The 27,244-nt window shown below is 47.5% G+C and overlaps 1 protein-coding gene across 1 annotated transcript in view; it reads left to right on the forward strand.

The window, feature by feature from the left end:
• Positions 1-1,669: 1,669 nt before the first annotated feature.
• Positions 1,670-27,244, forward strand: part of UBASH3B (ubiquitin associated and SH3 domain containing B) — a 55,666-nt gene continuing 30,091 nt past the window's right edge. Inside the window, exon 1 of the mRNA XM_052697409.1 lies at positions 1,670-1,918. Within this exon, the coding sequence (XP_052553369.1) occupies positions 1,758-1,918 (161 nt within the window). The 5' untranslated portion in view covers positions 1,670-1,757. The remainder of the gene's footprint in view (positions 1,919-27,244) is intronic.

The following is a 27,244-nucleotide window of genomic DNA, read 5'->3' on the forward strand; positions in this document are numbered from 1 at the left end:
CTCCTAAAGCAGAGCCCAGGCAGCAGCACCCACAAGGTGGGACAATGATGATCAGCACCGGGTTCTGCACACACATAGAGTGCTGTGTTTGTGCCAGGTGAAAGAGAAAGGCCTCACATGAAAACCTGACAGCATCTTAACATGAAGTGTGTATCCCCAGTGTCGCATACCCACAATTTCTTTACCTGTACCCATTTTTTCATTCATCTGGGGACTGAAACACAATTTTCCGGGTGTTTTGCTTTTTCTGTTTGCTTTCCTTTCGTTTTTCTTTCCCCTTTCCTATTTGATCATTGAAACACTTTCACTTTCAGCTTTCAATCACACACACACACAAAAAAGTATTATTTCAAGGAACGCATTCTAATGCAAAAAGCCTCACCTTGATCCAATGCAGAGGCACTCACAGAAGTTGCAAAGACCTGAGGCTGTTTCAGCAGGCCTGAAAAGCCATTCCAATCAGCTATGCAGCCACTTGAACTGACAGCTTATGAATTTCAACACTGTATTATGTGATTTCTTAATTGATTGGATGAATCTGGAGCAGCCAGAGGGAAGGGATTCTCATCTGGGCAAAGTCCCTGGAAGCCACATCCATAACAAATTGCATTTTTATTGTTACTTCCTGACTGAGTAATACAGACAGAGCAAAAAAGCACGCAGAAATGAGGCACATCGAGTTAAGCCAAAACACAGCAACGCTCTCCTCCCTCATAGGTTCTGCTGGTGTGAATTCCTGGATATTGATTGGATTCTGGAAGGTTCTGGGGAGGTGTGAAGGCTGGGTCGGTACCTCACCTCTGCAGGAAAGAGGGTGTTTCACTGATGCCTCATTGATGCTACAAACCAGCAATGATAGGGATAGGACTGTCACTGCCAACACTGCTTCCTTTCCCAGCATAAACTGTTGCACTTTATAGAACAGCATCTTCACTGTTTTTATTTATGTGCAGGGCTCCGCTCTCACACCGCTCCCTGCGTTCCTGGGTGCCCAGCAGGGTGGACCCGGCTGCCTTCAGATAAGGAATTGGGGCAGGAGGGGATGTGGGAGAAAGGCAAAGGAGAGGTGAGAGGAGGGAGAGAAAGAGGATAACTCTTGACCGGAGGTGCAAAGTCCTCCAGGGGGGGAACTCCGAGGCCACATACTGCATGTAATGGCCCGGAGAGGGCTGCAAAGGATGCAGAAACCGAGGATGGAGGTGAAAAAATCGGAGCGCAACTCTACTGCCTCTCACTAGACCCACTTCAAAGCTCCGTGTTCCCACAGTTCACCCTGCACCGAGCCCTGGAGCCACACAGCACCACAGCCCCAGAGTTCCATCCTCCCCCCTCCGCCGCCTCTCCTGCGCGCTCAGGGCAGCATCGCGCAGAGCTCTTTCCTCCGGGAAAATAAATAAATAAGCAAACAAAAATAACAGCGCGCACCTTCCCCGCTTTCCACAAGGCTGCGTGCGCTCTTCCAGCAGAAAGAGAACCCCCCCTTCCTTCCCCCCCCCCCCCTCCCATCTCCGAGCGGAGCCCGCGGCGCCGGGCGGCGGCTTTAAGAGCGGGGGCGGGCTGCGCGGGGCCGCGGCGCGGGCGTTCGGCTCCCGGAGCTTCGGAGCGGCCGCCGGGCGCGCACGTGTGGCCCCGGGGCCGCGGAGCAGCGCGGAGCGGAGGCGCGGAGGAGGGCGCAGCCCCTCGGCTCTGCCCCGGCCGCGGCCCCCGGCGGGGCGCTGCGGTGTGCATGGCCCTGCGCGGCCGGCGATGGCTGCGTGATGGCCCAGCGCGGGCAGCCCGCACCGCACGCCATGGCTGCCAAAGAGGAGCTGTACAGCAAAGTCATCCCCCGGCGGAACCGGCAGCACCGCGCGGGGACCATCAAACACGGCTCGTCGCTGGAAATCCTGCTGTCAATGGGCTTCCCCAAAGCTCGGGCGTAAGTCTCCGCGCGGCCCCTACCTCCCCCCCACCCCCTTTTCGTTTTTCCCCGCCGCGGTGATGTGCGCTCGGAGCCGGGCTGGGGGCTGCGCCGCTCTCCGGGCCGCCCGGGCGGGGATGCTGCGGCCGAGCGGAGCCGTGGGGCCGCTGCGGGTCCCGGGCGCAGGTGGGCTCCGCTGGGGGCAGAGCCGCTGGAAGCTCGGGGTCACCGCGGAGCGATGCTTCGGTTCCCCCTGGCTGAAAGCGGAGCCCGTTCCTGCGCTCTGAGCGCTGCCTGAGCGCTGGCGTTACACACAAGAAAGGAAAGAGAAGATGTCAGTAGTGCGAAGCAGTAGGGTTTTCTCGTCTAATTTAGCGATGCCCCGCTCTAATTTTCCTGCTCGTGCTTTAAATGAATGAGGCGGCACCTAATGATAGCTTAATGATTCTCCCGGTTTAAATAGAGTGACTCCTAAAGTGGGACTGTGCGTTAGGATGGAAACGAGACCGGGGGGGATTTGGACGTTTCCTTGATCTGCTTAAGTTTCCCTGTTGTTGTTGATGCCAGTCAGAACTCGTTGGTTTTTTCAGACATCCCTGTGCGGTTTTTGTCCATAAATACAGAGATGCACACATGCAGTCCTAAGGACAAATGTCAGGCTGCTGTGGACCGGCTGGCACAGCCATCAAGTCCCGTGTGCTTTCCATTGTCCTACTTACTCTCCTTCTCCTTGTCAGTGATCTGTAGTCATGTACAGAAACCAACGTACAGCACTTACAGACAATGCCTGCAAATGAAGATAGTTCAAAACCGGTGACTTCATGCTCTGCGCTTGTTGGAAAAAACAGATGTGCAGCTTCCAGAGTAGCTGGAGAGAGAAGCAGGCTGAGTGTGAATGAAAGTGGCTGTTACCTGTGCAACAGTGCCGTCACAGCTGGCAGGCAGCCCTGCTTGCACCTCGCCATGTGCTGAGGAGCTGTGCTGTGGTTTATATTCCTGCCTAAGAAAACTCCAACATTTGATAAAAACGAAACCGAAGCTTCACGTGTATAGGATAGAAAAGTTTAAACACAGAATGCAAAGCAGAGAGAGGGGCGAAATATCCCCTGCTGCAAGGAATGCTCACTGAAAATGCCACCAGGCAGCAGGGTAAACCGCCTGGATACGAAATCCAGGATACTGTGCTGTAACCCTGCTGGACAACGTGTCTGTCTGCTGGAACGGGTCTGCTTTCCCCATCGGAAGGAGCTCGTAGTGCCCTGTTCCAGCCTGCTGGAAATCCTGCAAATAGTTCATCTCCGAAGTTCACATAAGTAGCAAAACAGAAATAACAGCAGACAACCAGGCTCTGCCACCGAGGGTGTGCTCAGAAGCGTGAGACGGGCAGTGAGGCAGCAGGACCTGCCCCAAGGGGCTCTGCTGCCTTCTAACTCCTGCCACATTGCTGTGCTGTGTAAATGAAGGAGATTGGCAAGTTGCTAAAGAGGCAAAACCCCATCCCCCCCAGAGTCACTGTGGCACAACAGCCTTAGCAGAGAGCCCAGATGAGTCTTGGCCCAAAGTTCTCCCAGCCATTCTGCATCTCAAAGCCGGGGTAACGGCAGGCAGTGGGAGCCAGGTGAAGCGGGGCTGCAGCTCTGTGCTGGGCGGAAGGCAGGCTGACACTGCAAAGGGGCAACCATCTGCTCCAAAGCCTTGTGACAGCAGAGCTCCAAGCTGTCAGACTCGTCTGCCAGGCGTGATGCTGAGGGCCATCGCTGCTGGCACCTCCCTGGGCTGCATGGCACAGCTGGGCCAGGGGAGGTGCCTGGAGATGGCATGAGTGCTGCTTTCAGGTGACACCTGGTACTGAAAGCATGCTGAGACACTGCCCAGCACCCACAGTGCCTAACCTTTAGTTTCCAATTCCAGCAATTTCAGGTAATTCCTACCATAGGTCAGAATGAGACCCCGAGGTTTCTCTTCTCTGTTGGTCTCTTTTCCTCTTTCCCAGCAACAGCCGCAGTTCAGCTGAGCTGCTGTGAGCTGTGGTGCAGTGCTGTGAAAACTGGGGATATCACCTCTGGATGGCAGCTGCTGAAACCACAGCACTGTGCCAGCGTTTCGGGCTGTTACTGTGAGAAGTATTTGTTGGGCTTTTCCTCGGAGCACAGGTTCATTATTTTTTTATTTTGTAATTAGCCCATTGCATTACGTACTGTCTAGTCACAAAGGAGACTGTCCTGATCCCAAATAGTTTCTGACTTAAACCAGGAAGGAGGGCAGAGGCGATGCTATTGTTGCCATTTTGCAATTTGGGCACTCAAACATTCCACCCAAGGTCACACGCCATCCAAGCAGATCCTCAGTGTCTCAAGACCCTCAATGCAACAACATCTTCCTTTGGAAAGAGATTTCATACATTTCCCAACAGTCCTGTGATGTTGCACTCATTTGTTATGGGTCTGCTGCCAGTGCTCGCACCCACAGACCTGGCCTGGCATCCCATTGCTGCATGTTAGTCCTCTTATACGTGCTGATAGCCTACCTGAGAGCAAGCACAAGGGAAGCACTACATAGTTTACAGGCCATTGAAACCACAGGGGAACAACCAAAACTATCACACATGTATGCATAATCAAAAAAAAAAATAAAATCTACTGCATATTTCATATCTCTGTACAATGCTGAGCATGGGAAAATCTAAGAGGTGGATGGCTGCTTCTGCAGGCTGATATCCTCCGTCCTGCACAGAGATCAGCGCTGCCAGGAGCTGGGAGCTCAGCGGTAGTCGTGGCAGTTTCGTGTCAGAGCTGAAGCTCCTCCAAGCCATCCTCAGGAACAGAAAGTCAGAAATGTAATATGAGGAGAAATCCTGCCTTCTGCGTCTTAGCGTGTCGTGTATATATAAACATGTAACATTTAGAATGTTACTTGTGGTTCTGAATTCAAGCCACAACCCCATGTGCTGTTTCAGAAGAGAACTGGATGTGGAGAAATGAAGATAAGTGTCAGGCCCCTATCATTACTCAAGCTAGGTAAATCACCATCCACAAACAGAACGCTGAAATTGCAGCCCTCGTGCTGTTTTGGTTGCCAGGCTGTGTGATAAGCATAAGAGATAAGTGACACAAGTGACAACACTTTGCAGAACTGAGCTGATGCTCCTTCCCATCATCTCAGCCCGAAGCACCGCAGCCATCCCTGTGGACAGGCTGCCCATAGCTGCGGCTCACAGCACAGTGGGCAGATCTGAGGCACTGGGCATGACTGCAAACACTTGTCGCTCACAAAGCTCACACAGCCAGGAATGTGACAGAGCTACCAGGGAACCAATTTCACCACTTCCCTCTGTTACATATTTCCTTCCTCCTCCCTCTCACAGAACATCACCTGGGTGTAACTCCACACTCACATGCATGAGAGGCATCAGCTCACCGAGCTGCACCGCATCTTCTTGGACCCGAGCAGAACAGAGCCAGTCTGATTTACTTCCCAGTAACTACAAGAATTTAGGGGTATCAATTTCATTATTCTCAAAGAAAAGAAGTTCAAGTCCAGTTTACAAATGCTAATATCTTCTCCTGTGTTTTGAAAATGTTTTCTCTGCTGCTCAAACATGTTTTGCCTAGTAACAGGCTTAGCAACATAGCAGTATTGCAGCACGGAAAGGCTGTGAAATCCCTCGCTCCTCCAGGGTTTGTGCTGGATTTGGGAAAATACTGCACATGCAAACAAGTGCTGCAGATAATCTTTGGATTTTGAAGTGGTTTCTGTTCCTTCTGTTCCTTCAGGGTGTTATTCTGCAAATACTCTTGGCTGAAATTCATCTTACTATAAAGGGCCAGCCCAAAACACTGGCATCACACAGGCCCCAGTTAAGCCCAACCTTGGCATTTTCATGATTCATAGTGACCTGTGTTGGCCCGGGGGATGGAGGGGAACTCCATCTCACATGAAGAAATGGACACAAAAACACACTGCTATGAAGGCTGCACTAAAAGTGCATTTCCAAGCTTGTTAACAGCACTGGAAGAAATCTTCAGCTTCCAAACAGAAGATTTGGGCATTGTTGCCCCAGGGGCTGAGGAAGAAGCTTTCTCCAATGCCCTCTGTGCTCATCTTTCACAGGGCAGTGGCTTTGGGTTGAGCCACTGGGCCACACACCGTTGAATCGCAAGGCTTCTCTTTGTAGTGCTGCAGATCAGCCATCAGAGCAATGGAAATGCTTCACAGGCAGCATTTGTGAACTCTGTACCACGTACAGGTGAAGACTGCTCAGAGGAGACCTCCTTTCCTTGCTGCCACCCTCCTGCTCTTTGTGCTTGCTGAAATCTTCCAGAAGAGCTGGGAACCCACAGCTCTGCCCACGCCAGGGTTTAACGGATGAGATTCTGCACTGTAACTTGAGCAACAGTTTGAGCAATTAAGTGCTCTCGTTGTGTATCGCAGTTCTTAGGGTCAGCACTGAGGTCTCTGAACAATTGTACATCTGTGCTGGAAGGGGTCCAACAGGTCTGCAGCACACCGAGGACAGGAATGGAGTTAGCAGCTGCCAGGAAGGTGTGCTGGAGGAGAGTTCGAGCACAGGCGTTTGGGACCAGGTCCCGTGGCTGCTCTGCATATGGATTTTTTTCATTGGCTTTATTGTAGATTTCTGCTGTGGGACTGAGAGAACATTTCCGCACAGTTTGGGCTGCTATGCACTCCGTGTGTTTGGTGCAGGGAGATCTCCATCAGATTGCTCATTTCTTTAAAGATATTAAGTGATAAAACATAGAGGACTCCTGACGTTTGCTGTTCCTCTGGAAGCTGAGTTAAGCTGGAAACCATAGTGAGGCTGGCACTTGCACCTCAGTCTGCACAGTTTATGTCTATTAGCTTAACCACGAGGCTTGGGTATCTGGTCTCAATATAACATCTATTTCCATGACATTGTATCAAGTTTTCATATGGAGAGAGATCTTCTCTTACCAGTGGCTGAAGAAGTCATTTCATGATCAGGTCTCAATCTAAAAAGGTACTGGCAGCAGCAGTGCTCCACAGCACCTCAGTCATTTGGGATCCATGACTGCCATTAATCATATCTGACAGCTGGGAGAGCAGAACAGTCAGATATTCAGGGCTGATACCATCAAAGAAATGTTCCTGCCACAGCACTAAGAGCTGCTCAGGAGCAGAGCATCCCTGGACACAGACTGCTCATGGTGCAGCCAAGGTCAGCACATCACTGCAGTGCCTGCTGCATCAGCACTCACTGCACAGAAGGCAAACTTGCATGCGTTCAAGAGGAGAAACAAGAACTCTACAGTGCCTTCAGCTACACATCTAAGTAGCATCACTGTATGCAATGAGTTCCTGGTTCCATGGCAAGTCAGCCTGGGGACAGCTATCCCCATGTTCTGTGCTTCTCCAGGTTGCCTAACTTCAGACAGAGTTGTTAGAAACCTTCCTGGGCCCCGAGTACGTCGTTGGTTTTGGTATTAAAATACAAAACACTCTGCATGTTGACATGGCTCTGTGATGACACCACATCCCAGACCCAGCCCTGCCCAAGAGAGGACAGGAGCTGCAGATCCCCAGGTCATGGACAGGGCACAGAGTCACCTTCAGCTCACAGAATCAAAACCCATCGCGTTAATAACTCCACCCTTAGATGCAGTTCCCTTTCAAGCTGCATATCAGCTGCCGAGTGACATAAAGATATCGCTGTTACCTTTTCCCTTTCTGTCCCTTTCTCTCCCACTCTCACACTCAATGTCATTGTCAGGAGACCACACAAACTACTGCTGAGATTCTCAAGACAGAAGCTCGCTAGAGAAACTCGCGATTTCAGACGCCCAACACGAGGGATTTGAATGAAGCCCTGCTTGCATAAAATGCTGGTTATTCCTCCCCTGGGAGGCACGGTGACAGTGGCAGGTTGGGCTGTTCTTGCAGAACTTTGCAGTACTTCCTGATAAAGCCGTTTGGAAGTTTACCCTTCCATTTCTCCTGGTGTTTGCAATGTGAGAGCCGTGCTCCATCGGCACAGCCAGCTGCTGCACAGACACACTGACAGACATTGGGGAAATTCCATCCTCTGAGAGGTTTTGAGCAAAAGTTTCAAAACCAAAATTGAATGCTTCTGAATGCTGCTAACCCTGCTGGATTCTCTGAGGCTTCTGTTTTCAAGGCACCTCTGATGGTAAACCGGCCTCCCGATTCCTGTGTGTGCTTGCAAATGTTGCCCTAGGTTTAACTGGTGCTCATAGTGGATGCACAGCATGTGTTCTGTGACTGCAACAAGAATAGAGACATCCGTGTGTGTGTCTGTAATGCACCAGCCTAATTATCCTCAACAAGCAGAGTCATCAAAAGAGCTGTAGTTCAGCAGCTGACAGCGTTTTGGATTCCATCACCAAGACTCTCTGCAGGCTTTGTGCATTACAATGGGGTGCACCATGGTGCTTGTGTTTTACTCACCACTGTATAAACAGACCTGAAAAGAATAGGCCTTGGCTTCCCTGGGCATTATTTTGTCCCTGCCATCTCCTGCACAAAGGCTGAATTTAGAGAGAGGTGTAAACTGGAAGGGAAAAAAAAGGAACTGCAAGAAATAATAAGATAGGTTGGGGGAATTGCTGAAAGCAACAGAACCACTGACAAGCTCCACAAACAGTATTTAGATGTTTTGTACCTCTTCTATTTGCTCATGAGACACAGGTGCTGCTCTGCCCATGCATTCCTCCGGTATTTTTCCTGAAGCCTTGATATGTCCCTGCTGCAAAAGGCACTTTTTAAGGTCTTCCCCCATGACTCACAGTAAGCAGCCAAGTGATGCTCACCCTCACACCCGGAGCCATTGCTCCTCCGCTCCCCAGGAAGCCTTTTCCCTAAAAATTCCCAAAGGAACCAAGATGAGCACAGCCAGCAGAGCTGGGTGCAGAGATGTGGCAGCATCCAGCCGGGACCTGAGAACTTTCTGGTTCAAATAGAAAGAAAGCAATTACACACTGGAGCTATGAGAGGAGATGTTGCCAGAGAGGAACATGGGGAAAGGAAGAGGAGAGCACCATCCTCACCTCCTGCTGCCAGGCACCAGCCTCAGCATGGCCCCCAGTTCTGTTACTCCTGGTTGTTACCCCTGGTTACAGCGAGTTAGACTGATGGGCGACATTCACAGCTGTGTAAGAATGCCAGTGCTGTGAACAGCTGCTCTGAAACAAGCATCGTTCCTACTCTACAGACAGCAGAATTGAAAATGAGACCATATAGCCTGATGCCAGAGAAGGCACCTTAATGAATGCTTGCCATCCACTCAAGACAAAGGGTGCTCCAGAACTGCAGACTAAATGGTGTCAATGATGTCCCGCTCCCTTGTTCCACTACGATATTGAATTTATTCGTTGCAATCAATATTTCTTTCTGAGAGCGGCTGCCAACTCTTAGCAAGTGTCAGATCACAACGCATTACCCACGGATAAGTTGCAGTCCGTTCTCCCAGGCGCAGTTCAGAGAAATCTCAAACTAAACAAGAATTGGATCAGGTTCATATTTACTCTGGTCCACAGGCAACACAAGCAAGCCTTGGGATAAATGTGATTACAGCTGCACCTTATGAGACACATTTATATTCCTTCATAGCCTCTTCAACCCCCCACAGAGGAGCTGCGTCATAAATGCATTCACATTCTAAAGGGCAAAGCCTTCCAGTAGCATCAGTCAGCCGAGCAGCATTGACTTTGTTGGAGCAATGCTTACATACCAACTGAGGGTTGCACCCAGCCATTACCCGACTTCCATTCCTACAAAAGCTTCCTTTAGGGAGATACTGCCTTAACACCTTCAGATGGAGCCCATGTGCAAGTAAGAATCACTATCAAGGCCTCTGGGAGAAAAACAGAAATTTTGGGTTCCCTTCACTTCTATATTGGGGCTACAGGGGTAGGCTGGGCCACAGAGCTCCATCACACAGACTGAGCTGAAGTGGCACAGGAGAGCTGATGCTGTTCAAAATCTCACTTTGGTTTGATAAAGGCAGTGCCATTACACAAAAGGAAAATCAAACACACACACATACACACACATACTATTTTCTTTCTTCTCTCTGAAGTAAAATGTTCTGCTTGCCAAGGGAAATGTCAGCATTTATACAAATTCTCCATTTCGTCATCCAGCGTCCCACACAGGTCCATCAGATGCCACTTCGGATAGAGGAACTCACCTCCCATGGAGACCCTCTTTGTGGTCAGTGTCTCTTTCTGACTCCCACCACTTCCTGCCCCAAAGCTGCTGATGCTCATCTGAAGCACCTTTTACAGAATGCAGCCTCAGAATACAGAAGTGAGAAGAGGGGCACTAAAAATGAGTTCAGTAATAGCCATGAAATGTTGTGATTCCGTAGGTTGAGTGTAAGTAATGGCAAGGGAAGAATTCTTGTAGCATGCTGCTTTATCTTTCGCTTACTTGTAGCCCATTAGTTTGGAGTGTCAGGGATATGCAGTCAGTTTATTTGTGGAATATCTTTCTAATGACAAAAGCATTCGAAGCAGTTGAGCAATTTAGTTGACATTATGCAAATGGCATTGAGTGTTGTGACTAGATAATTGTTCCTTTGCTTCAAGGTACGCGTCAAAGCAGAGACAAGTTTTCAGTTGGAATAAAAATTCCCGAAAAAATACTTCTTTTTCACTCATTTGCTATCGTTATTGATGGTCTGGGTGAGAAGTGGTGAATTCCAGGAGCATCCAGGCAGCCCTGGGCACATTAGTTACCGCTGCTGGAGGAGGGTTGGGGGTTTGAATTGCTATTACCCCAGTGCATGGCTGGCTCAGGGGCTTTGCAGCCATTCTGATTTTGAGTGCTGTGACACAGGGCAGATTTGTGCAGCCATTCCTTCGCTGCTGTTGTTAAGGTAGCTAATTGCCATTCCACCTTACAAGTGCTCAGTTGGGCTATCCGGATTGGCGTCTCCCTGATTTCATTTCCTCTTGGTATTTTAATGCGTATGCGTGCATCCCGTTAGTTCTGAGATGTGCAGTGCCATGATTTGGCTCTAGCTGCTGTGCCCAGTCCTGCCCCAGAAGGGCTCAACCATCACTGCCTGCTGGGGCTCAGCAGTTCTCTCAGCACCATCTCAGCACGTCTGTGCAGCACCTGCCTGCTGCAGCTCAAATTAGCCCCTCATACCTGTGGTTCCACTGCATCCATGCAGAGCTTAATAGAAAGAAGAGGCTCACACTGTACCCACTCAGGTTAACCTTTCTTTTTGCTTTTCTAAGCACGCAGAGGCAAGGGGATCTCACATCTAAACGAGGAGCATTCTTTCAAGATGTAGATTGCATTGTAGGACATGAGAAGCAATAATCAAAGGAAGTTCTTCGTTCTCATTATCAGTTCTCACCGTCTCACTTCTCACAGTAGAGTACTTCTGTGTGTGACGCACAGCCCCTCTCAATTCCCTTCATTAGAGACCGAAGCCGGTCTGCCTCTCATCACTGCAGACTTTGCACAGCCTCCAATCACTTCCCCAACTCAGCGTGGATTCTGCCTTTACTTTGCAACAAGTCATTTTCCAACCTAGCGAAAGGCACAGCTCCTTTCCCTCGAAAATCAATTGCTGTCAAAGCTCTCCTTTGTCCTGCCTCATTCAGAGAGTATTGACTTGAAGAGAAATCATTCCCTTGGATTCAGTAGACTTTGAATTGGATTGTAAGCATTGATTTTCCTCCCTCACTCATGTGCTACTGATATCCAAGTAATCTATAAACCAGCTTCAGCCAGGAAATGTGATCAGCCTGCCAGAGTGTGCCAGGTCAGAACTCCAGGCTGAGACATGTCAGTGTTGGCAATGGTGGGTGACAGTTTGTGCTGATGGCTGAATGGGTTCTGTTAAGACATGCAGAGGACACTGGCTTCCCATTCAAGAAAGCCCTAAGCAGATGATTACATCCCATTGGTCCCAATGGATGGGATGGACGGAGGTACAGAAAGGTTTTGCTCTCTCTGCAGGCTAAGCACAGCGGTCAGCCTGTCAGAGCAATATTTTCCCCTGCTTTGTGTCTGCTTAAAATGGCTGCATGAAGGAAATGACAGTGGGCAATCCAACCCTCTGGGTTTCAGAAAGCAATGAGCTGCACCAATTCTGCTTATACTCTTCAGACAGTAGCCCAGCAACTAGAAGCTGTGCCAGAGAAGGGTTCTGAGTCACGCTGAGCACTCACCTCTATGCCATTTTTGCCCCCTGAGCTTCCCACACCAGCTAGCATTTCTGCAGAGGTTTGTCTCTGTGAGCAGACAGACATGGCCATGGCGACCTCTCACCCTGCAAAGGTCACTTGGCGTTAATTAGTGCAAACGTGCAGCGAGACTTTCCTCCCACTGCCCTACCTTAGGTGAAATGTTGAAATACGGAATTTTAATGTCTTCCTCTCCCCTGCTATGTATGATGCATTCAAAGGCGAGGAATAATAACTTCCCTTCCCAAAAGTCTGCAAGATTTAAACCTGTTATGACTTTCTATAAGTCCTATTCTTATGGTGTCTCACCAAGACCAGGGCGGTCCCTGGAGCACCCCTCCTTTTACCATTTCCATAACCTTCACAGGCCTTTCCAGGAGCACAAAGCATCCAGAAGACAGAGGCCCCTTGCTCCACCCAAACGCTGCTCTGCCTTCCCTGGGGCACTGTTCTGTTTCCTGTACCAGAGGTATTTCTGAATCTGGGAAAGAAAGGAAAGGGCTTCCTCCATTTCTGTAACCCTGCTGCAGCTCTCCAGGTTACACATCTTAGCCCAACTGCAGACCTACTAAAGACCCCCTAGAATTTTAGGGCTAATAGTACGAATATATGGCAAGAAATATGCCTACTTACGCATACACCTACTATATATGTATATACACACCTATGCACACATTCATGTATGCATGCACAAGCATGCACTCCTATAAGGTATACAGTGAACAACGCAGGATATGTACACTTGACATTGTGCAGCAATATGTGGTCAACGCGTGGTTTTCTTTCTCCTTTTTTTTTTTCTTTTTCTTTCCTTTCCCCTATAACACAAACCAAACCATCAGAATTAGCAGCAAAAGCCAGGAGAGCTTCTTGGTTCACAGAGGAACCTGTAGGATGGCCTGAGCCTTACAGCAGCTGAGCTGCATGTTGCTGCAGGGCTAGCGGGCGAGTCCAGCTGCTGCACGTGCAAACCTGTCCCATGACAGCTTCTCTGAGTGGGTCTGTCCTCCTGGACACAGCCACAGCAAGGTGATTCCTGGTGAATAAGGTCTTGTGTTTGCACAGTGTCTTACATTTGTTACACTCATGCTTTGCAATTGTGGCCTGGATTAAGAGCGAGCTGTTGTGGGCATGAAAGCTCACAAAGCTGAGCAAATCATCCTCAGTCCCTTATGGAGAAGAACAGAGCTTTGGGGAAAGTGGTGTGTAGACACGGCCCTGCAAGGCCCGTTTCTGTGGTTTCACTTAAAAGATGCACACCACTGCATGGCTGAACATGTACAGGATGTGAGCCAGTGGTTTCAGGAAATGAATGGGCTTAATTCTGATCGCATTTGCACAGTGATAAATGAGCAGTCGCAGGCCCTGCAGCCAGCAGGGCTCTGCCACCGTTATCACCCTGTGCTCAGTGACCAGCCCTGGCCTGCTACGATACGAATGGGATGCCAGAAGTCATTCTTCCACACTGCAAGAAGTAACAGCTTGCCCTTCCTTTAATGCACGCACATAAATAAAAGCATCAGGCTTGCACAGCCCATTAAATGAAATGTTTCTCTAGCTTAATATGCCACTAAAAAGCTCTTCCTCTTCTTTTCCTACTCTGTGCCAAGCAGTGACTCGGAGATTCAGTGAGCCAAACTTTGCATTTGGCCCCCGATGCTTGATGGCCATCATGAAGCCAATCCTAATTCATATTTCATCTTCTTAAACTATTTACACTTTGGCCTCCACCACTCCACAACACGTTGTCCTAAAAGTACCTCAGTTTGTTTGCTTATTTTTTCAAGCACAAATAGCCTTACAATCATAGAGTCATAAAGGTTGGAAAAGACTTCTCAGATCATCTTGTCAAACCGTTCACCTACCATCAATACTGCCCACTGAATCTTGTTCCTTAGTGCCACATCCATGGATTTCTTGAACACCTCCAGGAATGGTGACTGCACCACTTCCCTGGGCAGCCTGTGCTCTTGATTTCAAAGCTTAGGTCTTGGGTTCCCTACATAACCATCTCAAGCAACTCCAGAAGGTGCCCCAGGTTCCTAAGCTTTTCTTTTAGGCATATCCCCAGTTATGTGAGAAGCATCCTGAGTTTAGAAACACAGTTCAGCAGAGAGGACTTTGAATTTTGGAAGGCTAATGTCTGCTCACCCAAAAAGACACCTAAGCCACTAAGGTGGGTCTATTTAAAAGACTGACACATCGTGGAAACAGCACAGACTTGGCACACTCTTAGTTGTTTTAAACACTTTTGGCAAAGCTTTAGCTATTACTTTTAGCTCAGGTTTTGACAAAATAGGAGGTACAGAGTCAGATATGTTTTGATCATAGCCTTAATGGATGTTAATTCCATAGCTGATGTGCTTGTTGTAACCCCACCAAATCCTACAGCAAGGCCACTACCAGGTTTGGAGAGGTCTCAAAGGCAGTGCCACAAAGCCACATAAAAATCAATGGGAGCACAGTTATGACTTGTAATCAAATCACAGCTAATACAGTATGGATGAGCCTGGTCTTATTGATTTTTTGAAGGAAATTGAGAGACCCTGAGGATGTAAGTTACCGCAAGAGTCCAGACAAATGGACATTGGTGGCTATTAAAGCTGTGTTTTCTTGTACTAGGAAGCAAAAAAGCATCCCATGGAAGTGGTCAGTTAAAAGCCCAGAAATCTGTGAGCAAGACCAGGAGTGAGCCATTAGCAAGCCAAGCAGCCATGTGTTTCTTCTCTGAGCAGCTCTGGGATGAACAGAGTTATAAACCCATTCAAGGGTGTGATATAAGCAGATCCTGGCACCTAATTTCATTGGTTCACAGCTGAGTTTATTGTTAGGGGGATGACTGAGCTTCAGGGAAAGCCACGCAGGAATAGCTGGAAGCAAAGACTGAGCAAGAAACTGGAAGGAGCTCAGAATCTGCCCCAGAATTAACGTAATCTACATTTGGAACACGAGCCAAATTGTGCAATCGCCAGGATTGTTGCCATTAAATTTCCTTAGACCTGTGTACAAAGGTCACGGCCTCTCCATTGTAAAAGTGACTGCCTGTAATAAGCAGCTTTTGATGGCAGAAGAAGGTGTCACTGTATTCACTGTGACAGTGGGAAACTCCTTATTTCTCCTAATTTATGGCTTTCTTCTATCCATTCAGCCCAGGCACCCTGTACCAGGGGTTGCTGTAAAAGCCATGCTTCAGGAAAGCCCCCTGTCTCCAGAACCTCACTTGAATTGCAAGAGGGCTTTCCTTCCATCTGCAGGAAAAAGTTGACCCTGGGCAGAATGCGTAGGAGAAGCCGAAAGGCTGGGGGCCACCAGGACAAGGACTCCCAGATGAGTTTGGGCGGAAGCACTTGGACAGTGAAGACTGAAACCTGCCCATATAGTATGAATGAATCTCTATTCTACAACCAAATGCAGGCCAGATGCTGCGATTAAAGCTGGAACTTCTCCCTGTGGCCCTGGGAAGGCAGAAGATGACCTAAACTTGGGTCAGGTCAAAGCTCAGCAGTATTTGGAAGCTGCTTCGCTGCGATCTCCGGTGATTTTCCTCTTAGCAGCAAAAAAAACCTTCAGTTTTGGAGATAAGCTCAAAATCCTGTGAGCACCCAGTTTTGGACAGTCTGTAACCACCACCTCCTCCACAACATGGAGACTCTGCAAGCCACCCAACCTTTCCTTTGATGCCAGGGACCACGTGTACTCCACTCTCCCGTTTTCTGTTTAAGCTGCACATGTCAGGGCAGGGCTTGCACCTCATCCTTTGAACAAACAGCTCCAGGCTTGAAGGAAGTCACAGCATCTCTCAGCCTGCATATCTCAGCATGCCTGAGGAGCTCTGCAGGACGGCACTCCGGGTTCAGCTCTGCAACTAACAATACTTGAGAAGGGAGAAAGTATAGTAAACAAGGCAGGGCTATCACCATTTGTTCAGTAGGAGCTTCTTTGAGATGTAGGTGGTTTGGTCTTTTTTTTATTATTCTTTTCAGTCAAACCGTAGTTTCTTGGCTGTTGGGCTGTGCCGTGTTAGAGTGAGAATTGATGGTTTGTTCCTGTGGAAATAGATGGAGCATTGGAAGAAACAGCACCCTATTAGTTATAAGCAGATTTAACACCTCTGCAAAGCTACCATCTGCCACCAAGGAAGGGAAATTAAAGCAAGATGCTTGAGATGCAGACGGCTGCCAGGGTTTGGCAACATCCTTGCTTTCTGCTCTCCCACTAAGCAGTGATTTGCTCTAGGAAAGCATCGGGGGGGAAAAGAAATCCAACGAGTAGTCCAGGTATTGTGCCATGAAAAGAGCATTTCTTTAGCTCCTTGAAAAGGAGTAGATGTTGGGTTTGTTTGGGGGTTTGTGTTTATCGTCGGTAATTGTCAGCCTTGGGGTTATAATTAGCTTTTCTGTACCATGTATTTAAGCAGGCGAAAACTGTGCTTTAAAGATCATGAGCTTTCCTCTGTTAACAAAATGGTCGTGCCACATGCTGCCTGCTCTTCGCTGAGTCTTTCAGGGCTCAGATGAATGCAGAGCTAGCAGAACCGCTCGTCTCACCTCATCAATGGAACAGGAAGTGGTTCTCCAGTATTTTCCTAGCCAACTCAGCAAGGCAGGGCTCATGAAGCATCCCACGGTGCCCAGACCAAAGGGCCGGGGGGAATTAAGTCCATGTGGGAATACCCACGATATACAGAGTATTTTCTCGGCCTACAAACAAGAGCAGCACTTATTCTTGCATAATAGTCTTAATCTAAGTGTGGAGCTTAAGCAAACAGGTCAGGACTTGGTTTCACAGCTCTCCTGCACAGTGAGAGGCCTTTGCAAGGTGAAAAAGGCTGAGAACCCATAAACTCATCCAGCAGTTTTTTCACTCTGATAAGATGCAAATTAATCTCCACAAATGTACTGTTTTGCTGATATGCCTAATGCATGACATCAGAATTTCCCGCAAGCATCTGGACCAAAGCGATCGCTATCAAGGGGATGCTCCTTACAGAAAGGATAGGCAATGCCAGAGACATGAACTATTTACCATTATTTTTAAAGTTGAGAACATGACTCAGTCGGATGTTTTCATCTCTAATGAGCTTGGATAATGTTTTGATCTCTAATGAGTTTAGATAACTCCAACATGAAGTGTTACTGCAGATGTTTCACTTGATTTTCTTTCCTTTATAAGTGATGCCCCCCATCACCCGCCCCTGCCACATTCCTGCTTATATTTTTGCCCCTTGAGCCCCTGAAATATTATTACCTATGGAAAGACATTGCAGACTAATTGCACAGAAAGACTGCACAGACTAATTGTGAAGATGATACGAAAAACAAAATGCAGCAAACAAAAGGAGTGGATGGGAGCTGAGAAAGATTTTTTGCTTCTGACGTTCAGCGAGCAGGATGGGAGGATTCCCTTTTTCCTTGTTCTCCTACTGAATCTGATGTGTTCCAAGTTCAGCTAGTAATCCTGCTGAGGCCGTGCCTTTCTCTCCATTAATGAGGGCAGTGACTGCCTGAGATAGCAGTGCAAAGCTTAATCTGAAATTCCTACAGAAGGGAACATTTACCTCCAAATTATGGAAAAACCCAACATCTTCCTAAGAGGAGCACTCTCCCTTTAAGTCATTAAATATGTAACTGCAATATAGGCACAAATAAATTATTTAAAGTTATTTCTAGTTGTGTGTGGGAGGTGGGTGGGAGTTGAAGTTGATAGTTGGTGGTTAGAGCAGCCTTTAGCCTTTACATTTCTCCCTGGTTTTACACAAGCACTTTCATTTTCCTTTTTAATTCCTGTGTCTGTGATCAAACTTCTGGGGGGTTGCAAGAGTTTCTTCTGACTGGAGGGTTTTCTCAGGCCCACCCTGAGAAAGGCCTTTGTTCTGCTGAAGGATGTGCAGTAGAGAGCTACTCATAAAGCCTGGAAACTGAGTAAAAAGCTGCCATGAATGAATGGAAGGAATCAAACCTTGGCTGGCTGAGTGACAAATACGGAGCTCGTGGTCACACCTGGCAAAACAGTTGGTGTGTAGGACTGGCAGCCCTGTGCTGTACTGGGCAGTGGATGTGCTCCCATGCTGTGGCTGCCAAAGCTCTGTGCTCCATCTCTGAGGTCCCTGGCTTCTGTCCATGTGAAAAATGTCCTTCCCTAAGCAGTCAGAAGGGAATGCAATTAAAGGTTGCCTCGTGCGGTTCATAAAAGCTAATGCATGAAAATAAGCAAAGACAAATTGCAGCAGAATATTAGGCAGAGCATTGCTAATTGTAAGGTCCGCTGGCCTCGTTCCTTGAGCCTCTGAATGCTGAGCTGAAGGAAGCATAGGAGACTGGAGTGCTGGGAACAGTTGTGCGCTGCCTGGGAGATGGGCAGGATGAGTAATATGGAAACGCCTTTTCTACAAGATAATGCACTTTTTCAGTCCTCAAGAAATCCAGGCACAGTTTCTGGCATTTTATTTATGAACCTGTGCTCATGAGAAATGAAAACCTTGTTTTTGTTGTTTTTGCAAAGCCATTTTCTCTCTCCTCTCTGGCATGTCTCCTTAGCACAGACAGGATGTTAGCACGAGCTTTATCAATGCAGAATGAAATATCTCCTGTTCCTAAACTCCCAGTCACTGCTGAAATTGTTCTCCGATTCTTGCTCACACATTTGGCTCTTCTCTTTGGTTTGTTTTCAGCTTGGCTGTGACTTCATCTTGAATTACAAAAATACCACATGCACACACTGAAAAAAAACACACTACTGTTCTCAATGTTTCCTGCCATGAAGAGCCAGCTACTCTGCCTGCTCCGGCCTTCCTTCCAGTCAGACCGTGTGGGCTTGCATGGCTCCTGCAGTTTAGTTCCATGAGGGAAGCCAACACCTCCAGTCTTTCACTGCTAAGATCACCCACTGGATTCTTATTAGAGGGGGAACAACGTGGCTCTGATCCCGAGTGGGCTCCAGAAAAGTATTTCTTTTTGTCTATTACCTCCATACCTGTTTTGCAATCTACAGAATGGGAATATCCCATCCGTCACCCAGCCACTGAAAAGCAGCACGCCTCTTTGTGAGAGCAGAAATGGGGGAATGAGCCTATCTGCCAGAAACCAACCAGTGATTGTAACTGTTTCAGGGTTCATTCACTTCTAAACAGGGAATGTGATGTGAATATGAATATACATGTCCATTTTTACTCTGTATCTCATATCTTCCAAGACAGCTGCAGGGGGCTGGGGGTAGCAGGACAGATAGTAGCATTATTCTGGAGGAGTGTGTGAGCATATCTCACACACTTGTGTACCAGGAAAAGATCATGAGACGGTGGCTAAATAAGTCTTTGTGTAATTTTTATGTATGATTTTCCACTATGAGTCACCACAATTTTCATGTTATCTAACACTGAGAGTCCCGAGCTGATACTATGTTCTTAGAGGGAGGACCCAGCTCCCGAGGCTGCGTGCTCTGCTTGGAAGAGGTGCTCTCATGCTGAAGGAGTTAATGGTTTGCTAGAAAAACTGTCATCAGACAATTGTGTTACAAAGAGCGGCAGTTACCAAAATACATTTTCGCCTGCAGCATGCAAGAACAATACAGCTATTGTATTGTAAGCACAGAACTTGGCACAAAGACAAGCATGAAAGCGAATCGTGTTTTGTTTGTTGCGGAAGTGATGGAATCCATTGAAAGGTTATTGTTTGACTTCTTTTGAAGCAAATTCCATCCCCTTCGTGCAGAGTGTTTGCAGAGGGGGTTGTTCAGTAGCGCTCGTTACCTTTGGTCCACCAGGTCTGCAGGTCACTAAGCTGCACCCAGGTGACCCTTCAGAACCACCTCAACAGCCCACCGCCTCTATCAGAGAGAACAAAAAGGGCTGGAGGAAGTTCCTCATTAGAGAGTAGCTCAGAATTTTCTATTTTCATCAGAAAAGCCACCCCCTAAAAATAAATCCTGGTTTGAGAGCAGAATAATTTCAGCAGTTTTCAACAGTGACACATTTTGTTTGCAAATGTGTAGTTCTTAGAGGAAAGAAAGAGAAAGAAGGAAAAGTTGGCTTTCAGGCCATATAGGATGCTTCAACCTCATGGACGTGGACAAGGTGTGAAGCTCTGAATTCATTCAAGCCGCACTGATTTGGGATAAGAGAGGAGGAAAATGCTGGGGATTTTAAAGACCTTCAAATGACAGAGGGTTGTCCAAAAGTGCTCTTGCGGGTCTCCCTGTTAATGCATGCACAGGATGGAGGGATAATGATAATTAGCCACCTCCCCACCATCAGCTACCACCCATTTCTCATTCGTGGGAGGAACTGCCACAGATGGAGGGGGAGAAGAATTGGAATTTCTGACCCCATTTCATTTCCATCCCACACCTCTTCCAACAGAGGACTGCAGAAATTAAGGTTTGAGAAGAGAAGATCAGGAGACAGTGGGATTTAAAAAGTGCACCACTAAAACTTAAAAATGCATTTTTCCTTCATGGTCTGTAGTATTTTAGGATAGCATATGTATTGGCACTCTGTATTCTAACGAAACTCATTGATTCTGAAATAATCACTTGACATTAGGAGCCGTGCCATTAAAGAAAAAAGAAACGCAAAACGAAATTAGAGGAGTGAGGAACTCCAGTGTTATGAATATGGAATAGCTCTTACATTTTCTCTGAGGTTATTATGCCCTCAGCACTTTGCTGATTTTTTAAAGTGCATCATTTCATTTGAGTCACTTCCCCTACAAATTACGTGCTTAAAAACCTGCTGATGTTGCCTCCGACATTAAGAAAAACATCCCACTTCAGATTTATTTGCCACCCCCCACCATATCCCTATTTTACCTCTATATATACTGTAAGGCAAAGGGGATTTTTCAATTTTTTGTAATGAGGAGCAGCACAGAGCAGCTCAGTTACCTATAGGTGTCATCCACAATGCAGCACTGCTGTAACGCTTCAGTCCTTCTTGTTGTTTTTCAACATACAGCTTGTTTTTCTACCATTTTAATTAACTTTACAATTGGTATTACTAATTTTAAGCTGTTTATACCAATAGTGTGGTATTTTATCCAAAATGCCCACGCATTTAATTAGAAATATTAAAGCCAGAGGCATTCAGGCTTAGGTTCGTTAAGTGAAGCAGCAGCACCCATAGAAAGCAAAACAAAAAGCAACAAAATAGGGTCCTCACAAACAGATTTTAACAGCGCATTCGAAAGTTGAGGCTATTTGTTGCCTTTCCTACCAAAAATGGTAAAGTTCTTGGAAACTGATGGTGACTTTGTGATGTGGGTGGTGTGCAGGAATTCATCTGTACCAGCCAATTACCAAACGACAGGGGTTCTGTCTTCACCTGTACTGCTATGCTGAAACATAGGGGTGGATGATGGGCTACTATGAGAGGCAGAGAACGGGCACAGAAAGCCAGGTGCCTCAGGTGCCAGCAGGCAATGCCTGAGTGCCCCAGCCTGGGCCAGTAGCCTCAACTCTTCCTCCAGGCAATGGGGACAAACAGTCACTTCTACAGCATGAGCCATTTGACCCATTTTAAATGCCTGCCCTCGGGTACCCACACAGTGAATTGGTGTATTTCAAAGGAAAGATTTGTTCACTTCACTGAAACTACCCACCAAATGAGCAATTGGTGCCAGCGTTGTTTGTTTTCCAGAGCAACACCCTTCAACCTTTGCTCGAAGCTTAAGTTCACCCTTCTGCTTCTCCTGTCTCAGCTGCCTTTTCAGCTGTCTGCATTTACTGCCACAAAGCAACAGATTCAATGGGAAATCCAGCCAGAAGAGAAGATGAAGAAATCTATGTGCAAAGCAGTGGAGAACCACCCAGAAACAAACAGCGCCGATTCTCCTTCCATGCTGTGTTAGTTTCCCACTAACTGCTGGCACTCCAACCATCAGCTGGGTTCTGCTCCCACTCCAGATTGGCTGTGAATCCAGCACAGCTTCTGGGGACTGCTGCCAGCATAACTGAGAGCAGCACATCCTCTCCAGCTCCCTTTGCACTGCGCTGAAAGCATGGAGCTCTTGCTGGGGAAGTGACAAAGCCCTGCGCTCACATCTTTTGCCATCCTCTGCTCACAGGGTAGACTGGACAAAAAGAAATTATTTGGAAGTGTTGAGCACAGAATAGTAGCAGTAGGGAAAGAAGTCAGGGAGCAAAGACAGCCATGCTGCAGTACTATCAGAATATGTGATTGTAGTGGGAAGAGATACAGCGGCAGTCAGTGACAAAAAGAAGAATGAAAAGAGTGAGAGCAAGTGGCAGGGTTGCTAAATGCTGATCAGTGCTTTAAGGCGGCCTTTGATTTTTTTTAATTAATTATGCATTCCCTCATACTTTGTACTGCCGTTGATTTAATTGGACTCCTTATTTTTAGACAAGTACAGCACGAGGAAGATAGGATACAGCTTTCAGAAGCTCAGCTCTAGCCTCATTCTGCCTCATTCGATACCACTGGGAGCCAAATTAGGCTAACGCTGAGCTCTTCTGAAAGCCTCGTGCTCCTGATGCAGTTCAGCACATCACACGGGATGGAGTAACCTCCATTCAGCTCCAGCCATGCAGGAATCCATACAGAACTGGGCTCAGCATCCCCAGATATCCCAAAACCGTAACGTAGGAAAGAACAAGTTTAGAGGAGCAGGGAAAGGTACTGAAGTCTGTCTGCTACTGAATAATTTGCCCAGATACTCGCGTCAGCCTCACCACATGCAAATGGTTTTGTGTAACAGCTGAGGGAGGCAGGGGTGGCGAGCAGGAGTGGTGAGCAGGAGCAGGCCAGCTCAAGGAATAGGGAAGGGCTGAGGCCAGGCTGGTGTCACCTGCCTGCACGCGTGGAGCAGCAGCTGCCAGCACTGGGAGCACAGGATGCTGCAGATCTGCAGCACTGAAATAAGTTGGTGATTTTCTCTACGCCTCAGTTCCTCCAGTCATGAGATCCCCAGACACATATGTCTTGTCAAAACACATTCTGCTCTTTCGGCTTCCCCGGGATAATCACTTCTGCTAAACTTTCCCAGTATATCTACAGTTGTAGCCATATAAAAGTGCTTCTGTTGAGAATAGTTTATCCACTTTCAAATCTCAACTGTTGTACAACAGTTTTCAGACCAAAGTCCTGCCTGCTCCCATGGACCCATGGCTCAGAAGTGCAGAGCATGCATTTGATCCCTGATGTCTGTGAGCATCCAGCTCCAGCAGTGCCAGGACTCCCAAGGCCACACTTTGTGCACGTCTGCCTGACGGCCAATGACTGCAGCATTTCCTAGGGCTTGCTTCTGAGAGGATCTTCTGATGTCTAAGGCCCTGTCACATACATACAGCACAGAACACATTGCCCTGTTGGCCTGATGGAAAGACTGAAATATTATTGCCACATTCGTTGCACTTACAAAGAAAACACACTTTCAAGACATCAAGCACACACAGAATAGATAAGATGGAGCTCGGTTGTAGAAGGTTTGCATCACGAATAATTTTAGAAAAACACCCCCACATCAGTTCTGATACTCCATTGCGGGGGAGATCTACGCTATGGAAAGGAGATGATGCCAACGTGTTTGTGTCTGTCTGCTCAGCAATACCTGCCTGAAAAGATCAATCTGGATAGCAAGGTCTTCAAGGCAAGCCTCCGAGACTCGGCCTCCCACACAGCCCTGGCACTGGGACGAGGTGTGCCTGCACATGGGAGAAGCTTCTGGTGGAGCGCTGAGGCGAGGTGCCAGCCAGCTCTGGTGAATGAATGGCAAAGGAAAAACAGTGAGGAAAACCACGTCGGCCTCAGACAGCACATCTTGTCTGAAAACCTTTATGGTCAAAAGTCTTTGCTAAAGGGAAGTACCAAACCTCCCAGCGTTTAGACACCTGAGTAATCCCAGAAAGTCAGTAGTCATGTTGACCCATCACAGAACCAGAGGCAGAGGAAGGGCTGGGTGACACCTGACATGTGCAGGAATGTAAAACAGCACGGAGCACTTTGCGATGACAAACAGCCACCTCAGAGCACAAACCAGTGAAGTTACTCCCCTACAAACAGGAGAGCTGAACACTAAAGAGACCAGTGCATCCCAATACCTGCTGGATTTGGGAGCCCTTCACTGCAGGCAGGGCACTGATCAAGGAGAATGCCGTGGTGGGAGGAGGCAGTGGGGCTGTACAGTGCTGGGGGACGCAGCTCTGGGAAGGTGTTGAGTTTTGCTTTTTGGAGGAGCGAGTTGGGGTATGTTAAATACAGTACTGCTTCAGCAAATGCACATCCCTTTGTTACTGGCATCACATCTTTAATTCTCAGTGTACTGAAAAGAGTTCCTTCTATTTTGGCAAATACTTTGACTAAAATCCTTAGAAATTCTGCTGGAAGAACAGACCCAAAGGCTTGATTTGCAATAACCTTTCAGCAAACGCTTTGCAGAAGAGCAGCTGGCGTCTGCTTATGTCTCACTGAAGTGTGTAAGTACCTGCTTGAAGGTAATATATGCATAATTACTCTTTGGTGTAGGGATGATTACAAAATCCAGGTATCATCAAGGTCTTCCTATTTTCTTTCTTTGTAATCCACTTATTTATTCAGCAAGAATATGATCAGATAGAGGAATAGAGTTAGAGCTGGCAGGCCAAATAAAATCAATAAGTTTGCAGGGAAATGCTCCCTCTGTGAGATAAAGTTTTCTCATTACATTCTCAGATCCTTCTTTATCTCGGCATTTCTCAGTTTATCACAATTCTTCATTTCCTGTTCCCTTTCAGAGTTCAAATATATATATATATACATATATCTCTGTATGTCTTCACGTGGCTTTTTTTTTTTAACCCTTCCACAGCTAACATTCAAACCTTTCAGAGCCTTTTGGCCAGACCTTACATACAAATGCCAGATAATTTAATCTGAAATTTGGGACTTCCCACAACAACTGATTTTGTAACAGGAAAATAATTATACCAGGTGTTTTTATGCTATCTGAAGTTGGTCAAGTGGGATAAGGCAGACATTAACACAGCTATGCTTCTTTCCAGTTTGGATAGCCAACTTACTTTAGTGTGCAGGACTCCCAGAAGTAGCTACATTTGCCTAAATTTATTCCTCTTGCAATGAGAATAGGCAAACTAATGGTGAAATCATTTAGAAATCTCCATCGAAGCATTTGTTACAGCTTCGTTTATCTGCACTTTTCCTAATGCCACAGTCTGCAAGGTTATATTAGAGAGTTCACCAAAACTGGCAAAGACTCACAGTAGCTGAGGGCTAAAGAATGATGAGACCAAATACCGATGCACTGAAATTCAGACCTGGGCTTGCTAACTAGCTATGTTTTCTAATGGAAACTTTGACATGAGCTTCAGTTACTGGTTTAACCACACACTTCATAGATCTCTGAGACACAAGACCAAGACCTGTACGTGATGTCTCACCTAACGACCAGCACCATGGTGCTCCCAGCCCCCAGCACTATCTGGGGCTGTTTCAGCCCTGAGTCAGTGTCAGGTCTGCCTCGCTGTCTGCTCCATTCACCCTCCTGTCCGCCGTGTCCTACAGCACTTCAGGACATCTTGCCCACCTTCTCCGTAGCAATGGTGGACAACTTGGACCTGCCTAGATGGTAAGAAACAGTATGCAAAGAAGATTTACATAAAAAATTGTGAAATAGTTGTATTGCTGAAAACAACTGAGGCTGAAAATAATTCCTGAACAGAGCTGTCTAGAGCAAGAGGCTATTTTGAGAGCCTCTTCTTGCCTCTAACCCAACTATCTCAACACCCCACCCTTCTTCCTTCCACCTTCCTTAATTTCTTAGACTTCCTTCTAGTTGCTTTCTGTGAGTCTATTTTAGGTGTGAGATTATGGTTAGCTTCTCCCTGGGCATCTACTTCTCATTTTCTGTCTCTGGGCTTTGCCTTTTCAGCAAAGTTGTGAGTCTAAGGTCCCTCACAGATAAACAGACATTGCCTAGAAAGAACAGAAAATACCTACTGCAGAAGGCAGTAAGGTGGTGGAGTGAGCTTTTCCAAATGCAAAGCCTGCATACACAGCCAAACTTGCTAAGTCCAGCTGTCGAACATGAGTGTCTGAACTCATCCATCTCAGGCAGACAGGTATGCACACCGACCACAAAATATCACTGCTTTGCTATTAGCCATCGTCTTTTCTTTTGGTAGAAAATAATTCCATCTCACACAGTGACCAGTGTTATATTCCAGACAAGCCCACAAAACCTCACTGTGGAGCTCACAGATAGATTTTGTTGTATATTCTCTTCCATCCACCAATGTGGAGAGGGTTTGACATGGACTGGATTTGGCCACACAGGCCTCATCCTTGATGTCTGACATTATAATGACAGTTCCATCGCTGTCAACTCAGAGCAAGTTCACAAAATTGTTCATTCTTCCTCTGAGGAAGCTTCATCACAAGATCCAAACTGCATTGCTCAAAGCCTTGCTTTCAGCCTTCAGCCACATCATGTTGACGTTGGTGTATGTTACGTTGGCCTATGTTACCTCCACCCCTTTCCCTCTGTGGGGCTGGGAAATCTCTCCTTAGCTCCGGGCCGTGCTCTCTGCACACACCCAGCCAACGCTGCCCTAACCAGGGGCTACAGCCACCTCCTGGGAGCAGCACATCCAGACCTCCCAGCACTGCACTGAGGATCCATCCCCCAAAGCCCAGCGCTTGGCGGCTGGCAGGGCAGTTCCTGGTAGACCCGGTGTCACCGACTTCACAGAACAGCAGCTTTCTGGCAAATTGTGCAACTGCACCACCCCCAAACTTCCTGTTTTGAAACCCCAAGAAGCTGGAAAATGTTAACACCGGCACTTTAAAGTGCTAGTTGCGGCATTTTTTTTTTTCTTCTTCTTCTTCCTAAAGATCTACACAGCACCAGCAAATTCGACACGGAGAGGAGGAGAGCGGGGACAGGGGCAGGAAGGCTGTGTGCCACCACCAGCCTCTGACAGCCCTCTGTTCGTTGCTGTGCTGTCACCAAGCAGTGGCCCAAGCAGGAGGTGACGTGGCAGATGGTGGGGCAGGTGCTGGTGGACACAGCATCCCAGCTCCATCCGTCCCACCCTGGGAAACCCACTTGGATGGGGAGAGGAGGCCCCAGCAATGATAGAACCAGGAGACAGGAAACAAGAGAAATGGCAAATCTCTCTTTCTCTGCAGCTCACTTCT

The sequence above is a fragment of the Tympanuchus pallidicinctus genome, unplaced genomic scaffold, assembly GCF_026119805.1.
Source record: "Tympanuchus pallidicinctus isolate F22 unplaced genomic scaffold, pur_lepc_1.0 scaffold30, whole genome shotgun sequence".
Taxonomy (NCBI): Eukaryota; Metazoa; Chordata; class Aves; order Galliformes; family Phasianidae; genus Tympanuchus; species Tympanuchus pallidicinctus.